This window comes from Scyliorhinus torazame, chromosome 16 (assembly GCF_047496885.1).
Source record: "Scyliorhinus torazame isolate Kashiwa2021f chromosome 16, sScyTor2.1, whole genome shotgun sequence".
NCBI classification, from domain to species: domain Eukaryota; kingdom Metazoa; phylum Chordata; class Chondrichthyes; order Carcharhiniformes; family Scyliorhinidae; genus Scyliorhinus; species Scyliorhinus torazame.
In genome coordinates this window covers 92,773,913-92,790,859 of record NC_092722.1, presented here as the reverse complement: position 1 = coordinate 92,790,859, position 16,947 = coordinate 92,773,913, and the positions used below count along the sequence as shown (strand labels likewise).

General features: G+C 46.7%; 1 protein-coding gene across 3 annotated transcripts in view; it reads right to left on the bottom strand.

The window, feature by feature from the left end:
• LOC140392950 (nucleolar RNA helicase 2-like) overlaps nt 1–16,947 on the bottom strand; it is a 170,931-nt gene that overhangs the window by 59,525 nt on the left and 94,459 nt on the right. For all 3 annotated transcript variants that reach the window (XM_072478750.1, XM_072478749.1, XM_072478751.1), the window contains 2 exons: nt 14,584–14,769; nt 7,141–7,286 (listed from right to left, as the gene is read on the bottom strand). In XM_072478750.1, the coding sequence (XP_072334851.1) occupies nt 7,141–7,286; nt 14,584–14,769 (332 nt within the window). The remainder of the gene's footprint in view (nt 1–7,140; nt 7,287–14,583; nt 14,770–16,947) is intronic.

Genomic DNA, 16,947 nt, shown 5'->3' with positions numbered 1-16,947 from the left:
TCAGAAGTACATCCCCGGTCTTGTATTCTAGCTCTCTTGACATGAATGCTTACATTGCATTTGCCTTCTTAACTGCTGACTGAACCTGCACATTAACCTTAAGAGAATCGTGAACAAAGACTCCCAAGTCCTTTTGTGCTTCTGATTTCCTAAGCATTTCCCATTAATGTCAGCCTACTTGTGACAATAATAAAGATTCTAAAAAATTCCTGGGCAACAATTCTCCTCGAGTTTTAAATCCAGACCTCCAAATGAACAAACCGTGGCAAATGCTGGCCCAAGGGTTTTTCAATATGTCGATGCCCTTCGGTACTCCCTGGGCAGTGTCTGCTCAATGTGGCAGCAACACAATACAAAAAAGGCTTTGCACACAACAATCAATCAGAGACAGCAAATGTGTTTAATACGCTCCATGGTGATTTCGATGCTTGTGAGCTATAGGATATTAGGAACAGCAATGGTTTCAGTACTGGGCAGCAAGGTAGCACAGTGGTTAGCACAGTTGCTTCACAGCTTCAGGGTCCCAGGTTTGATTCCCGGTTTGGGTCACTGTCTGTGCAGAGTCTGCACGTTCTCCCCATGTTTGCTTGGGTTTCCTCCGGGTGCTCCAGTTTCCTCCCACAGTCCAAAGATGTGCAGGATTGGCTTAGTGTCCAGAAAAGGTTAGTTGGGTTACGGGGATAGAGTGGAGGTGTGGGGATAGGATGGAGGTGTGGGTTTGGGCAGGGTGCTCTTTACAAGGGTCGGTTCAGACTCGATGGGCCAAATGGCCTCCTTCTGCGCTTAAAATGTTATGATTATGATCCAGTACGTATCTAGTCCAACACAAAACTAGTTAGTGATTGGTCTGGTTCTGGGGAATGAAGTGGATCAAGTGTCAGTTGTGGAAAAACAATAGGTCTGAGGATTGGGAGATGTTTAGAATTCAGCAAAGGACCAAGGGATTGATTATGATGGGGAAACTAGAGTACGAAAGTAAGCTTGCAGGGAACATAAATACTGACTGCAAAAGTTTCTACAGGTAGGTGAAGAGAAAAAGATTGGTGAAGACAAATGTAAGTCCCTTACACTCAGAAACGCAGGAATCTATAACAGGGGACAAAGAAATGGCTGAGCAACTAAATTTGTGTCCTCATTTGTCGCTCTTCACAAATGAGGACACAAATAAAATACCAGAAATGTTGGAGAATGCAGGGTTTAGTGAGAGGTAAGAACCGAAGATAATCAATATCAGTAGAGAAATGGCGCGGGAAAAATTCAAGGGGTTAAAGGCTGATCAATCCCCAGAGCCTGATAATCTACATCCCAGGGTACTGAAGGAGGTGAACCTAGAAATGAATGCATTTTCCAGGTCATCTTCCAGCATTCTACAGACTGCAGAACAGTTGCTGCAGTTTGGAGGGTTGCTAATGTAACTCCACTATTTAAAAAGGGAGGTAGAGAGAAAGCAGGAAATTACAGACCATTAAGCCTGACGTCAGTAGTGGGAAAAATTCTAGAATCCATTATGAAACGAAATGAAAATTGCTTATTGTCACAAGTAGGCTTCAAATGAAGTTAGTGAAAAGTCCCTAGTTGCCACATTCCGGCGCCTGTTCGGGGAGGCTGGTACGGGAATTGAACCGTGCTGCTGGCCTGCCTTGGTTTGCTTTCAAAGCCAGCGATTTAGCCCTGTGCTAAACCAGCCCCTCTCAAAGATTTTATAGCAGAGTACTTAGAAAACAGTGGCAGGATTGGACAGAGTCAGCATGGATTCATGAAGGGAAAATCATAGATACATAGAAGATAAGAGCAGGAGGAGGCCTTTTGGCCCTTCGGGCCTGCTCCGCCATTCAGCACGACAATAGCCTAATTCTGCTTTCTCCCCATAGCCTTTGATCCCATTCTCCCCAAGTGTTATATCCAGCCGCCTCTTGAATATATATAAAGTTTCAGCAGGCTCACCATTGTGAAGAAGTGTCTCCTTATCTCTGTCCAAAATGGTTTACCCTGAATCCTCAGACTGTGACCCCTGGTTCTGAACACACCTATCATTGGTAACATCTTCCCTGCATCTTCTCTGTCTAGTCCTGCTAGAATTTTATAAGTCTTGATGAGATCCCCCCCCCTCATTCTTCTGAACTCCAGCGAGAACAGTCTCAACCTAGCCAATCTCTCCTCATATGACAGTCCCGCCATCCCTGGAATCAGTCTGGTAAACCTTCACTGCACTTCCTCGAGAGCAAGAACATACTTCCTCAGAGAAGGAGACCAAAACTGCACACAATACTTGCACTGTACAATTGCAGCAACACATCCCTGCTTCTACACTCAAAACTTCTTGCAATGAAGGCCAACATACCATTAGCCTTCTTTACCGCCTGCTGCACCTGCATGCTTACCTTCAGCGAATGGTGCACAAGGAGACCCAGGTCCCGCTGCACACTCCCCTCTCCCAATTTACAACCATTCAGGTAGTAATCTGCCTTCCTCTTTTTGCTTCCAAAATGAATAACCTCACACTTATCCAAATTATACTGCATCTGCCATTGGTTTTCCCACTCACCCAACCTGTCCAGATCTTGCTGTAGGATCCCTGCATCCTCGTCATAATTCACCCCCCCCCCCCCCCACCTAATTTGGTATAATCTGCAAACTATGAGATGTTACATTTTGTTCCCTCATCCAACATCATTAATATATATTGTGAATAGCTGGGGTCCCAGCACCGATCCCTGTGGTACCCCACTGGTTACTGCCTGCCAATTTGAAAAGGACCCATTAATCCCTACTCTTTGTTTCCTCTTTGCCAACCAGTTTTCTATCCACCTCAATACATTTCCCCCAATCCCATGCGCTTTAATTTTGCACAATAATCTCTTATGTGGGACTTTGTCAAAACGCTTTCTGAAAGTCCAAATATACCACATCGACTGGCTCCCCCCTAGTAAATGTACGGGTTACCTCTTCAAAGAATTCCAACAGATTTGTCAAGAATGATTTTCCCTTCATAAATCCATGCTGACTCTTGACTGATCCTGCCACTGCTTTCTAAATGTTCCGCTCCAAAATCCTTGATAATGGATTCAAGCATTTTCCCCACTACCGATGTTAGGCTTACTGGTCTACAATTCCCTGCCTTCTCTCTACCACCCTTTTTGAATATCGGAGTGACGTGAGCTACCCTCCAATCTGCAGGGACAGTTCCAGTCTATAGAATCCTGGAAGATGACCACCAATGCATCCACTATTTCCAGAGCCACTTCCTTAAGCACTCTGCGATGGAGATTCTCAGGCCCTGGGGATTTATCTGCCTTCAATCCCATCAGTTTTCCCAGCACCATTTCTCTACTAATGTTGATCTCCCTCAGATCTTCCCTCTCACTAAACCTTTCATTCTCCAACATTTCTGGGATCTGATTTGTGTCCTCATTTGTGAAGACCGAACCAAAGTATGTATTTAATGGCTCAGCTATTTCTTTGTCCCTTATTATGCATTCCCCTGTTTCTGTCTGTAGTGGGATTCCATTTCTCTTTACCAATCATAGAATCATAGAACCAATCTTTCTCTTCACGTATCTATAGAAACTCTCAGTGTCAGTCTTTATGTTCCCTGCAAGCTTCCTTTCGTACTGTACTTTCCTGTTCTTAATCAATCGCTTTGTCCTTCTTTGCTGAATTCTAAACTGCTCCCAATCCTCAGACCTATTATTTTTCTTGGCCAATCTGTATGCTTCTTCCTTGGATCGGATACTATTTCTAATTTCCTTTGTAAGCCATGGATTGGCCCTCTTACCCCCTTTGCTTTTGTGACAGACAGGAATGAACAGTTGCTGTCGTTCCTCCATGCGTTCCTGGAATGTTTGCCATTGTCTATCCACTGTCATCCCTTGAAGTAACTCTCCCCAATCTATCAAGGCCAACTCACACCTCATATCCTCATAGTTCCCTTTATTAAGATTCAGCACCCTAGTCTCCGAATCAACTACTTCACTCTCCATCTTGATAAAAAATTCTATCATGTTATGGTCGCTCATCCCCAAGGTGTCTCATACAGCCAGATTGGCAATAACTCCCTTCTCATTACACAGTACCCAGTCTAAGATGACCGATTCTCTAGCTGGTTCCTTCACATATTGGTCAAGAAATCTATCCCGTTTGGTTGATAAATCATGGTTGATAAATCTACTGGAGTTCTTCGAGAATGTAACTCGTAGAATTGATAAAGGGGAGTTAGTGGATGTGGTATATTTGGACTTTCAGACGGCTTTTGACAAAGTCCCGATAAAAGATTAGCGTCTAAAATTAAAGTGCATGGGATTGAGGGCAGTGTATTGAGATGGATAGAAAACTGGTTGGCTGACAGGAAACAAAAGAGTAGGAATTAACAGGACTTTTTCAAATTTGAAGGCAGTGACCAGTGCTGTACCACAGGGGATCAGTGCTAGGACTCCAGCTATTCATAATATATATTAATGATTTAGACGAGGGAACAAAATATCTCCAAATTTGCAGATGACACCAAGTTGGGTGGGAGGGTGAGCTGTGAGGAGGATGCAGAGATCCTTCAGTGCGATTTGGACAAGTTGAGTGAATGGGCCAATGAATGGCAGGTGCCATATAATTTGGATAAATGTGAGGTTATCCACTTTGGTGGCAAAAACAAGAAGGCAGACTATTATCTGAATGGCCACAAATTAGGACTGGGAATGTGGACTTGGATGGCCTTGTAAACCGTCACTGAAGGTAAGCATGCAGGTGCAGCAGGCGGTAAAGAAGGCAAACGGTATGCTGGCGTTCATTGCGAGAGGATTTGAGTACAGGAGCAGGGATGTCTTGTTGCAATTATACAGGGCCTTGGTGAGGCTACAGTTGGAATGTTGCGTGCAGTTTTGGTGTCCTTTTGAGGAGGAATGCAGTGAAGGTTTACCAGACTGATTCCTGGGATGGCAGGACAGATGTACAAGGAGAGATTGAATCGGTTAGGATTGTATTCACTGGGGCACAGACGAATGAAGAGGGATCTCATGGAAACCTGTAAAATTCTAACAGGATTGATGCAGGAAGTATGTTCCCGACAGTGGATGTTTGTCCATAACCAGGGGCCAGTCTGAGGATATGGGGAAGATCATTTAGGACAGAGATGAGGAGAAATGTCTTCACCCAGAGAGTGGTGAGCCTGTGGAGTCCATTTCGAGAAGTAGTTAGACATAGCACTTAGGGCAAAGGATTTGGAAGAATATGGACGAAAGCGGAATTAGGCTACTGAGTTGGATGATCAGCCATGATCAAAATGAATGCCGGAGTGGGCTTGAAGGGTTGAATGGCCTCCTCCTGCTGCTCCTATTTTTAAAAATATGTTTCTAATGTAGTTTCAGATTGAGTTGCCTATGGGAAAGGACAAGGAGCAATCCAGAGAAAAAAAAAATTGGAGGAGGCCCAAATTCAATGGGTTGAGAGTGGGTTTGGCTTGGGTAATTTTTTAAAAATGATTTCAAGGGATGTGGGCATTGTTGGTTTGGCCAGCTTTGATACAAATCCCAAAATACCCTAGAGGTGGTGGTGGCAAGCTGCCCTATTAATCTGCAGGTGTCCATATGGTGTAAATCCAGCCAGTGCTGTTGGGAAGGGAGTTTTAGGATTTGGACTTGGTGATCATGAAGGAACAGCAATATAGTTCCAAGTTTTACAATACAGGAAGAGGCCCTTCGGCCCATTGTGTCTGCGCCAACAATCAAGCATCTATCTATACTCATCTCAATTTCCAGCACTTGATCCGTAGCCTGGTGCTACGACTTGAGGACTTGAGGTTTCAAGTCCTCATCTAAATGCTTAAATGTTGAGAGGGTTCCTGCCTCTACCACCCTTTCAGGTAGCGTGTTCCAGTTTCCCACCATCCTCTGGGCGAAAAGGTTCAAAATGATGAGGGAGCAGGGCAGAGGAGGTAGGGAGAAACTATCATCATTGTGAAACGGTAGATGTGCAGGTTAGGAGAACCAGAGGAGATGATTGACAAAGCAATCAATATGATGAGAAAAGGCCTTTTATACTGCAGGTCAAATACAGCAAGTGTGTGGTAGAGACAGATTTAATTGTGGGTTTCAAAAGAGAATTGGAATCATAGGATTTACAATGCAGGAGGCCATTCAGCTCATCGAGCCTGCACTGGCTCTTGGAAAGAGCACCCTACCTAAGCCCACACCTCCACCCTATCCCCGTATCGCAGTAACCCCACCCAACCCAACCTTTTTTTCGACACGGAGGGCAATTTAGCATGGCCAATCGACCTAACCTGCACATCTTTGGACTGTGGGAGGAAATCGGAGCACCCGGAGGAAACCCACGCAGACACGGGAACAAAGTGCAAACTTTGCAGACAGTGACCCAAGCCGGGAATCGAACCTGGGACCCTGGAGCTGGGAAGCAACTGCTAACCACTGTGCTACCGTGCCCCCATAAAATTGGATAAGCACGAGAAAAAAATGCATGGATACACAGTAAAGCAGGGGAACGAGGCGAGTTGCTCTTAAGAGTCAGCATGAACAAAACATGCAGTGTCCTTTTTCTATAACCATTCCCTTGAACAATTTCCAGTCCAGCAGTCTTTGAATCCCTTAATTAGTGACCACCAGCCGAAAAGCGAGCCACCCAGCCTAACCCCATTTCCCAGCACTTGGCCCATAGCCCTCGAGTTTACAGGACTTCAGGGACATATCCAGAAACCTTTTAATGAGTTGACTAACCATTTAGCAGTATCGTCATGTTCAACTATCATCTTCCAAGTCCCTTAAAAGTCCAATAGTCCCTTCCAGCTCCCAACACAAGTGAAAAAGCTATTTCATCGCAACACCTGACTACGGTCCTTGTTCTTTAAAACTGTTTTAGTATTTTTAACAGTGGCCTTAATTATCTTCCGCAGCTACATCATACCCATCCCTACTGTCCCAATAATTAGCTTTATAATGAAAAAATGATCTCAAATAACATTCTTAGCATGTTCCCAGGCCAGCCATTAAGGTTTACTTTTGCTATCTTTTTAACTAAGAGACCCAGAAATAGATTTGAATGCTACCTAAACACACAAGTTGATTTATTCCAAATCTATTAACATCTGAAAACAGAATTTCAGTTGCAATTCATTTCCCCAATGTTCAAACTTACCTCAACCGTTGTAGCTGCTCTCTGAGTCCGTTTTCCAATGAGATCGACCTGTTTGTACTTCACTTTCATGTATTTCTTTGCAACTTGGTAAACCCAGGCAGGGCAGGTTGCAGAGAAGAGGAGTGTTTGAGGATTTTCTTTGGAATCTTATTGGGGAAGGGGGAGGAAAACAAAGATTACATATCAATAAGAAACATTTTGCATTAAAATCAATGAAAGCCACAAGTAGAAGTGTCATGAAGTCAGAGCAGGATGACAAATAGCTGGTTTCCCACCTGATCACCTACTATTAATGAATATCCAGTGTCTTCTGCAAGGGTGGATGAAAGTTCATCAGGCACAATAAACAAAAATGCCAAAAATTTCAAAACCTTATCTAATGAACTGATGGTCGATTTCCGGTAGTGGCCATGTTGTGAGTGGACACACACAGGGCAGCTCCTACTTGAAGACACAAAAAAAGATGTATTTTTACCTGATACTGGGTGGAATTTTAATGAAAAGGCATAGGTGAATGTTGGAGTAGTTTCCCCAGGAGTGGTATGCCTGCTGGTTACCAGAACCAGCAGAAAACAGTGAGATTTGGCTGAAAAGTTGGAACAGGTTTGTGCTGCAGCAAACACTGTAAACATGCAGGTGGGGGAAGGGCTGATGCAAGCTGGAAGGCCTCAGATGGAGCAGCTGATGGCTTTTATTAAGGCGGAATTCAAGAAATGCAGGAGGATCGCGCAAAGGCCATCGAAGGAGCGGTGGCACCCCTGAATAGTTCTTTGGAACTGGTGGAGAAGTGTTTGGAGTGCAGGGGCCACAGATTAGGGAGATCGACGGAGTGATCTCGGACCACAGCGATCGTATGGTGGCTCCGGAGGCGGAGCTCCGAGGGGACCTTTGTAAAATGTTGTAGGCAAAGGTGGAAGAGCAGAAAAATACCTCGAAAAGGTAGAACCTGCGAATAGTGGGCCTGCCTGAAGGAGTGGAAGGCATGAGTGTCACGAGATATGTCTCAAAGATGCTGGCGGGGCTGGTGGCAGAAGGGGTACTAGATAAGGCGCCTGAAGTGGACCGAGCGCATTGGTCCCTGAGGCAGAAGCCAAGAGCTGGGAAGCCACCGCGGGCGGTGATCGTGAGACTCCACAAATTGGTGGATAGAGAAGATCCCGCGATGGGCCAGGGAGAAGCATACCTGCAACTAAGAGGGGAATAAGGTCCAAATTTATCAGGACATCGGAGCAGAGTTGGCAAAGCAACAGGCAAGCTTCAACAAGGCCAAGGCGGTACTGTACCGGCGGCAGATCAGGTTTGGGGTGCTCTACCTGGCAAAGTTATGGGTGACGTTCGGAGGCCGGGAGTATTATTTCGAGACACCAGAAGCGACCAAAGACTTCATTAAAAAGCACGAACCGGGGGAGAGCTGAGCGGACAATGCTTGGGAACCGGGGTGCTGCCACTTTGTAACTGCTGGGAGCATGTTTGAAGTGGGGGTAGGGATTGGGATTGGTTGTCTTTTTGGGGTGGGGGTGGGGGGGGGGGGCGTGCACTGTTTACTATTGAGATTGTAAGGGATGAAATGTTTATGTGGGGATGAATGTTCCCGTTCCTCCCCTCCTCCTGTTTTCTGCGACTGTTTGAGTTTAGTATTTGCTTGTCTGCTTTTGGAGAAGGCTGCCTGGAGTTCAGGACAAGTCTTTGTTTGGGTGGGGGAGGGTAAGGTCAACAGGCAGCCTTCCTCCATGAGCTGAAGAGTGGGGAGGGGGGCTCTGGTAACGTGGAACGTCCGGGGACTGAATGAGCCAATTAAAAGGTTGCGGTTGTTCGCACACCTCAGGAGGTTGAAAGCATGGTGCTTTTTCTGCAGGAGACGCATCTCCGTGTGAAGGACCAGGTTAGGCTAAGGGGTGGATCAGGCAGGCTTTTCACTCAGGGTTTGATTCAAAATCGAGGGGAGTGGCGATTTTAATGAGCAAAGAAATAGGATGTGTGAATGCGAAGGAGGTGAGGGATCCGGTTGGGTGATATGTGATTGAGAGTGGGGTATTGGAAGGGGCACCGGTGGTGTTGGCAAATGTGTATGCCCCAAATTGAGATGGTGGGTTTTGAGGGGGTTGCTTGCAGCAATCCTGGATTTGGCCACGCACCAGTTGATCATGGGAGGAGATTTTAACGGTGTCCCAGAGCCGAGGGTGGATAGGTCGAGCCCGAGGCCGATGGGTGGTGTACGAATGGCAAGGGAGCTTGGGGGGGGGGGGGGGGGGGGGGGGGGGGGGGGCGGTTATGGAAAGGATGTGTATGGTGGATCCATGGCACTTTCAGAACCCCGGGGGGGGGGGGGGGGGGGGAAAGAGTATTCCTTCTTTTCGCACGTCTATAATAATAATAACAATCGCTTATTGTCACAAGTAGGTTTTAATGAAGTTACTGTGAAAAGCCCCTAGTCGCCACATTCCAGCATTGTTCGGGGAGGCCAGTACGAGAATTGAATCCGCGCTGTTGGCATTGTTCTGCACTACAAGCCAACTGTTTAGCCCACTGTGCTAAACCAGCCCTCATAAGAGGATTGATTACTTTGTAGTGAGTCGGGAGAATTTGGTTTGTGTGGAGGGGGAAGAGTGTGCGGGGATAGTTAGCGCGGACCATGCACCCCACTGGCTGGAGATTCGGTTTAGATCGGGATGAGAGCAGAGGTCGGGGTGGAGGTTTGACTCGGGGTTGTTGGCGGATGGAGGTTTTTGTGATCAGTCCGAGGAGATAGGAGAGGCGCTAAATTAATATTTTTTGTCAGTATTCACACAGGAAAGACAATGTCGAGGAGAATACTGAGATACAGGCTACTAGACTGGACGGGATTGAGGTTCATAGGGAGGGGGTGTTAGCAATTCTGGAAAGTGTGAAAATAGTAAGTACCCTGGGCCGGATGGGATTTATCCTAGGATTCTCTGGGAAGCTAGCGAGGAGATTGCAGAGCCTTTGGCTTTGATCTTTATGTCGTCACTGTCTACAGGAATAGTGCCAGAAGACTGGAGGATAGCAAATTTTGTCCCCTTGTTCAAGAAGGGGAGTAGAGACAACCCCGGTAACTACAGATCAGTGAGCCTTACATCTGTTGTGGGGAAAGTCTTGGAAAGGATTATAAGAGAGAGGATTTAGAATCATCTAGAAAGGAATATTAGGGATAGTCAACACGGTTTTGTGAAGGGTAGGTTGTGCCTCACAAACCTTATTGAGTTCTTTGAGAAGGTGACCAAACAGGTGGACGAGGATCAAGCAGTTGATGTGGTGTATATGGATTTCAGTAAAGCGTTGGATAAGGTTCCCCACGGTCGGCTATTGCAGAAAATACGGAGGCATGGGATTGAGGCCGATTTAGATCAGAAATTGGCTAGCTGTAAGAAGACAGAGGGTGGTGGTTGATGGGAAATGTTCAGCCTGGAGTTCAGTTACTAGTGGTGTACCACAAGGATCTGTTTTGGGGCCACTGCTGTTTGCCATTTTTATAAATGACCTGGAGGGCGTAGAAGGATGGGTGAGTAAATCTGCGGATGACACTAAAGTCGGTGGAGATGTGGACAGTGCAGAAGGATGTTGCAGGTTACAGAGGGACATAGATAAGCTGCAGAGCTGGGCTCAGAGGTGACAAATGGAGTTTAATGCCGAAAAGTGTGAGGTGATTCATTTTGGAAGGAATAACAGGAATACAGAGTACTGGGCTAATGGTAAGATTCTTGGTACTGTGGATGAGCAGAGAGATCTCGGTGTCCAGCCCTGAAAGTTGCCACCCAGGTTGATAAGAAGGCGTACGGTGTGTTAGCTTTTATTGGTAGAAGGATTGAGTTTCGGAGCCATGAGGTCATGTTGCAGCTGTACATAACTCTGCGGCCGCATTTGGAGTATTTCGTGCAATTCTGGTCGCCGCATTATAGGAAGGATGTGGAAGCATTGGAAAGGGTGCAGAGATTTACCAGAATGTTGCCTGGTATGGAGGGAAGATCTTATGAGGAAAGGCTGAGGGACTTGAGGCGGTTTTCGTTAGAGAGAAGAAGGTTAAGAGGTGACTTAATAGTGGCATACAAGATGATCAGTGGATTAGACAGGGTGGACATTGAGAGCCTTTTTCCTTGGATGGTGATGGCGAGCACAAAGGGACATAGCTTTAAATTGAGGGGAGATAAATATAGGACAGATGTCAGAGGTAGGTTCTTTACTCAGAGAGTAGTAAGGGCATGGAATGCCCTGCCTGCAACAGTAGTGGACTCGCCAACATTAAGGGCATTTAAATGGTCATTGGATAAATATATGAATGATAATGGAATAGAGTAGATCGGCTTTAGATTGGTTTCACAGGTCGGCACAACATCGAGGGCCGAAGGGCCTGTACTGCACTGTAATGTTCTATATTCTAAGGAGCGGGCGACGATTAAGGAGTGTGTGGAGATGAATCGGAATGGGGAGGTGTCGGCAGCCATTTTTTGGGAAGCACTGAAGGCAGTGGTCTGGCTCGTGCGGATAGGGAAAGGAGGGAAGAACATGACTGTCTCGTGAGCGAGATAGTGGAGGTGGACAGGGTGCCCACCGTGGAGGGATTGGAGAGGAGGAAAAAGTTGCAGGGGCAGTTTGACAGGATGTCAATGATGGGTGTTGTAAGGCAAGAGGGGTGCAGTGAGTATGGGGAGAAGGCAAGCCGCATACTGACGCTCCAGCTGCAGAGGCAGGCTGCATCCAGGGAAATAGCGAAGATACGGACTGAGGATGTGGTGTCGGAGCCAGGGAAGATAAACAAGGCATTTAGGGAGTACTACCAGGGACTTTACGAGGCAGACCCGGGGGAGAGGAGGACATGGGGTGGTTTCAGGATGAGCTGGAATTTCCCCAGGTGGAGGAAGCAAAGATGCAGGCGTTGGAGGAGCCCTGGGGCTGAGGGGGGTGCTGGATAGTACCAGGGTATGAAGTCGGGGAAGGCCCCTCGGCCGGATGGGTACCCGCTGGAATTTTATAAGGAATTTGTGACGGACCTGGCACCACATCTGTTGTTTAATGAAGCATTAGAGAAGGGGGAGTTGCCGGAGACGATGGCGCAGGCAGTAATCACACTATTCCCGAAAAAAGGGAAGGACCCGGTGGAATGTGGGTCGTATAAGCCCATATCACTATTGAAATTGGATGTGAAAGTATTGGCTAAGTTGTTGGCGTGGAGGATGGAGGACTGTTTCCCCAGGGTGGTTGCAGAAGATCAAACAGGCTTCGTGAAGGGCAGGCAGTAATACAAGACGGCTGTTGAATGTGGTGATGAATCCGTCAGGGACTCTGGTACCGGAGGTGGTGGTATCCATTGTTCGGGTGGAGTGGCGATACTTTTGAGGTTTTGGGAAGGTTTAGGCCGAGATTTGTGGCATTGGTGTGGTTGCTGTATGTGGCACTAAGGGCGAGGACGAATGATATGAGCTTATGAAGCTTTGACTTACACAGGGGTACTAGGCATGGGTGTCCTCTGTTGCTGCTGCTGTTTGTGCTGGCCAGAGAGCCATTGGCAAAGGCTCTCAGGGGTCAGCAGAGTGGGAGGCGATTATGAGGGGACAGAGGGAGCAGCAGGTGTCGCTCTATACCGATGACCTCTTGCTGTCTGTTTTGAATGAGTTGGAGTTTGGAAAGGATTATGGGCCTGCTGGGAGATTTGGAGGGTTCGCGGGATACAAGCTGAATGTAGGGAAAAGCGAGGTATTCTCGGTGAATGAGCTGAGGTAGCTGGCTAATTTAGGGGGGTGCCATTTACGGTAGCGAGGGATAGGTTTAGATATTTGGGGATTCAAGTAGCAAGGCAATGGACGGGGCACCATAAGTGGAACTTAACGAAGTTGGCGGAGGAGGCCAGGGAGGATCTTAAGAGGTGGGATACACTGCACTTAACATTGGCGGGGAGGGTCCAAGTGGTGAAAATGAATATTCTGCGAGGTTCTTGTTTATCTTTCAGGCTCTCCCAATCTATAATATAAAAATCTTTATTGTCACAAGTAGGCTTACATTAACATTGCAATGAAGTTACTGTGAAAAGCCCCTGGTCGCCACACTCCGGCACCTGTTCGGGTACACAGAGGGAGAATTCAGAATGTCCAATTCACCTAACAGCACGTCGTTCGGGACTTGTAAGAGGAAACCGGAGCACCCGGAAGAAACCCAGACAGACACAGGGAGAACGTGCAGACTCAACACAGACTGTGACCCAAGCAGGAATCGAACCTGGGACCCTGGAGCTGTGAAGCCATAGTGCTACCATGCTGCCCTAACCTTTATACCAAAGGTCTTTTTTCGGAAAGTGGACACGATCATTTCGGACTTTGTATGGGCGGGTAAAGAGCCGAAGATGGAGAGAACCCTGATACAGAGGGCTTGGTGTTGCCGAACTTGCTTCATTATTATTGGGTGGCGAATGTGTACAAGGTGTGGTGGTGGTGGGAAGAGGTAGAGTGGGTTAGGATGGAGGAAGAATCTTGTAATGGGTCTAGTTTTGAGGGCTATGGTGACGGCAGCATTGCCAATGGCTCCGAGTAGGTATTCAGGGAGCCCGGTGGTGCAATCCAGAGATCTGGGCATGCATGTCTACAGATCTTTGAAGGTGGCAACACACGTAGACAAGGTAGTCAAGATAGCAAAACGAATGCTTGCCTTCATTGGACAGGGCCGCGAGTATAAAAACTGACAAATCATGCTGCGGTTGTATAGAACCTGGGTACCGCTGCAGTTGAAATATTGTGCACAATTCTGGTTGCCACACTACCAGAAGGATGTGGAGGCTTTGCAGAGGAGGTTTACTAGGATGCTGCCTGGTCTGGAGGGTATTAGCTATGTGGAGAGGTTGAATAGACTCGGATTGTTTTCATGAGAAAGACAGAGGTTGGGGGGGTGACCTGATAGAGGTCGACAAGATTATGAGGGGCATGGAGAGAGTGGATGGGCAGGCAGTCTTTCCCAGGGTGGAGGGGTCAGTCACCAGAGGGCATAGGTTTAAGGTCCATGGGGCAAAGTTTAAAGGAGATGTGCGAGGCAGGGTTTTTACGCAGAGGGTGGTGAGTGCTTGGAACGCGTTGCTAGGGGTGGTTGTGGAAGCAGATACATTAACGGCGGTCAAAAGGCATCTTCTCAAACATATGGATAGGATAGGTATAGAGGGATACGCCACAAGGAAATGCTGAGGGTTTTGGCAAAGGTTGGTATCATGACCGGTACAGGCTTGGAGGGTCGAAGGGCCTGTTCTTGTGCTGTATTGTTCTTTGTTCTAAAGGACATTTGTGAACAAGATCGTTTTTTACGACAATCCACACTGCCCCAAAGCAAGTTGACAGCATAAAACTCTTGCCAAACAATATGGTTGCTTCAGAAGAAAACAATAACAGCCAAAAAACAGAAGCTAAAAACAGAGAAAAAGAAAGCTTGTGACGAAGTTGAATGATTCACCTTTTTTGTATGCAACTTTCAGAATATCCTCCACTTGCTCGGCAAAGCCCATGTCCAGCATCTGATCCACTTCATCCAGGACCACGTGTTTCAGTTTAGACAGGTCAATTTTCATGTTCTGAAGATGGTCCCTGATCCTCCCAGGCGTTCCCACCAGAATATCGATGCCATTACGAATGCTGGTCACTAAAAGACAATTCAACGGTAACTTCATCCATGCATTTCAGCCAGGAACATTTCTCACAATCAGTTTAGTAATGAAATGACGCCCATTACTTCACTAGGAAGCAAACCGTTCAGAGGTCCACAATTAACTATCTTAAAAGGATCTCTAACAGCACTGCTTCTCTATCTCCGTGGTTGAAAGTGGTTCTCATTCACCTTTCCAAATGCAATTAGAGATGAGCAACACATGGTAGCCTTGGAAAAGTCAAATTTAGCATTTAATTGAAATCTAGAGTTTAAATTCTTATGTTCACAGACGTAAGCAGGGTTTGAACAAGGCCTCCACTGGTAGAGCAGCTCTCGAATTAAAGGCAGCTCAAATGGGTTCCTGTATAACTGACTCAGCTAACCTTTGATGGAGGATCTTATTATGTAAGACAATTTGGTGCAACTTAGAATAGAGGTCTGGGAGTTTTGTAATTAAGGGAATTTGGGAAAGGGGTGCTCTTTTGCTTTTTAACTTTCTCAGTCTTCAGGAAGTGGTCTTACTCTACTGAAAAGATAGTTATTTGTTGGTTATTTAGGTGATCTAAGGTTTCTATATCGAAGGTTCAAAATAGTTTAGCAACTGGTGGTAAAGATAATAAAACACAAGAGTAAAATATATACCTAAATAAAATAATTCAGTAGTTAAGGCGGCAAGGACAGGTGATGTGTCACAGCTGCAGCATGTGGGAACTCCTGGGTGCCAGTTTGACCCAGGGCAACACATCCACAGTCAGTGTTTGAAGTTTGAGCAGCTCTGGCTCAGAGATTATAAGCTGGAGGTCAAACTGCAGACACTGCATTGCATTAGGGTCAGTTACCTGGATTCTATGTACCAGGAGTCAGGGTCATCAGATTTGTAAGTGGCCAGGAGAGTGACTGCAAGTGAGGCAGGTAAGGGAACTCAGCCTTTTTAATGGACTAACAGAGGGCACGGTGGCGCAGTGGTGAGCACTGCTGCCTCATGGCACAGAGGTCCCAGATTCAATCCCGGCTCCAGGTCACTGTCCGTGTGGAGTTCACATTCTCTCCGTGTTTGCGTGGGTTTCACCCCCACAACCTAAAGATGTGCAGAATAGGTGGATTGGCCACGCTAAATTGCCCCTTAATTGGAAAAAATGAATTGGGTACTCTAAATTTATTTTCAAAAAAATAATGGTCCAACAGGATGAGTTTTTTTCTCTTGCTAGATGTTTGGATTAGACGGCTTCAGGGCAGACGAGCTGACTGACAGTGATGCAGGAAGTCATTCAAGTATGGGGAGCAAAAGGAATATAGTGTGAACATTCCTTGTTCTCGTCCTACTCATTCCCACTCCCGCAACTCTTTTCCCATTACACCGATGATTGTACTGGTGCTGCTTCAAGCTCTCATCTCAACCAGGAAAGATTTATAAATTTTTCTTCCAATTTCAACCCCTCTCTTCCCTTCACATGGTCCATCCCTGACATTTCTCTTCCTGAACTTCTGTTTCCATTGCCAGTAATAGACTGACCAATGATAGTCATCACAAACCCGACTTCCAAAAGTACCTTGACGACAGTCCCCCACACCCTGCTCCTTGTAAGAACTCCATCCCATTCTCCCATTTCTCTGTCGCATCTGTTCTGAAGCCACCTTAAAAAAAAATAGCACTTCTGACATGTCTGCTTTTTCCCTTAACCATGGTTCCCCTCCCCCTCTATGGTTGACAGGGCACTCAACCGGGATCGCCTCATTTCGTGCACTTTCCTAACCCCTTCTCCTCCCTCGCGGAACTATGATAGAATGCCGCTTCTCCTCACTTTCCACCCCATCAGTCTCCAAATTAAAAGGATCTCCTTTGGAATTCCAGCACAATTCCACCATGAAACACATCTTCCCCTCATCCCCTCCCCCGTCAACATTCCACAGGGAGCACTCCCTCCGGGACACCCTGGGTCCACTCCTCCGTAACACCCAACTCCCCTGTCCATGAAACCTCCCCTTGCAATCGCAGAGTGTACCACCTGCCCCCTCTACCTCCTCACGATTCCAGCCCCAAACGCTTAATTTAAGGTTAAACATTGTTCCACGTACACCTTCTTTAATTTGGTCCACTGTATCAGCTGCTCCCAATGTAGTCTTTACATTGGGGAGACTAAACGCAGACTGGGTGACCTGCCTTCACTCAGC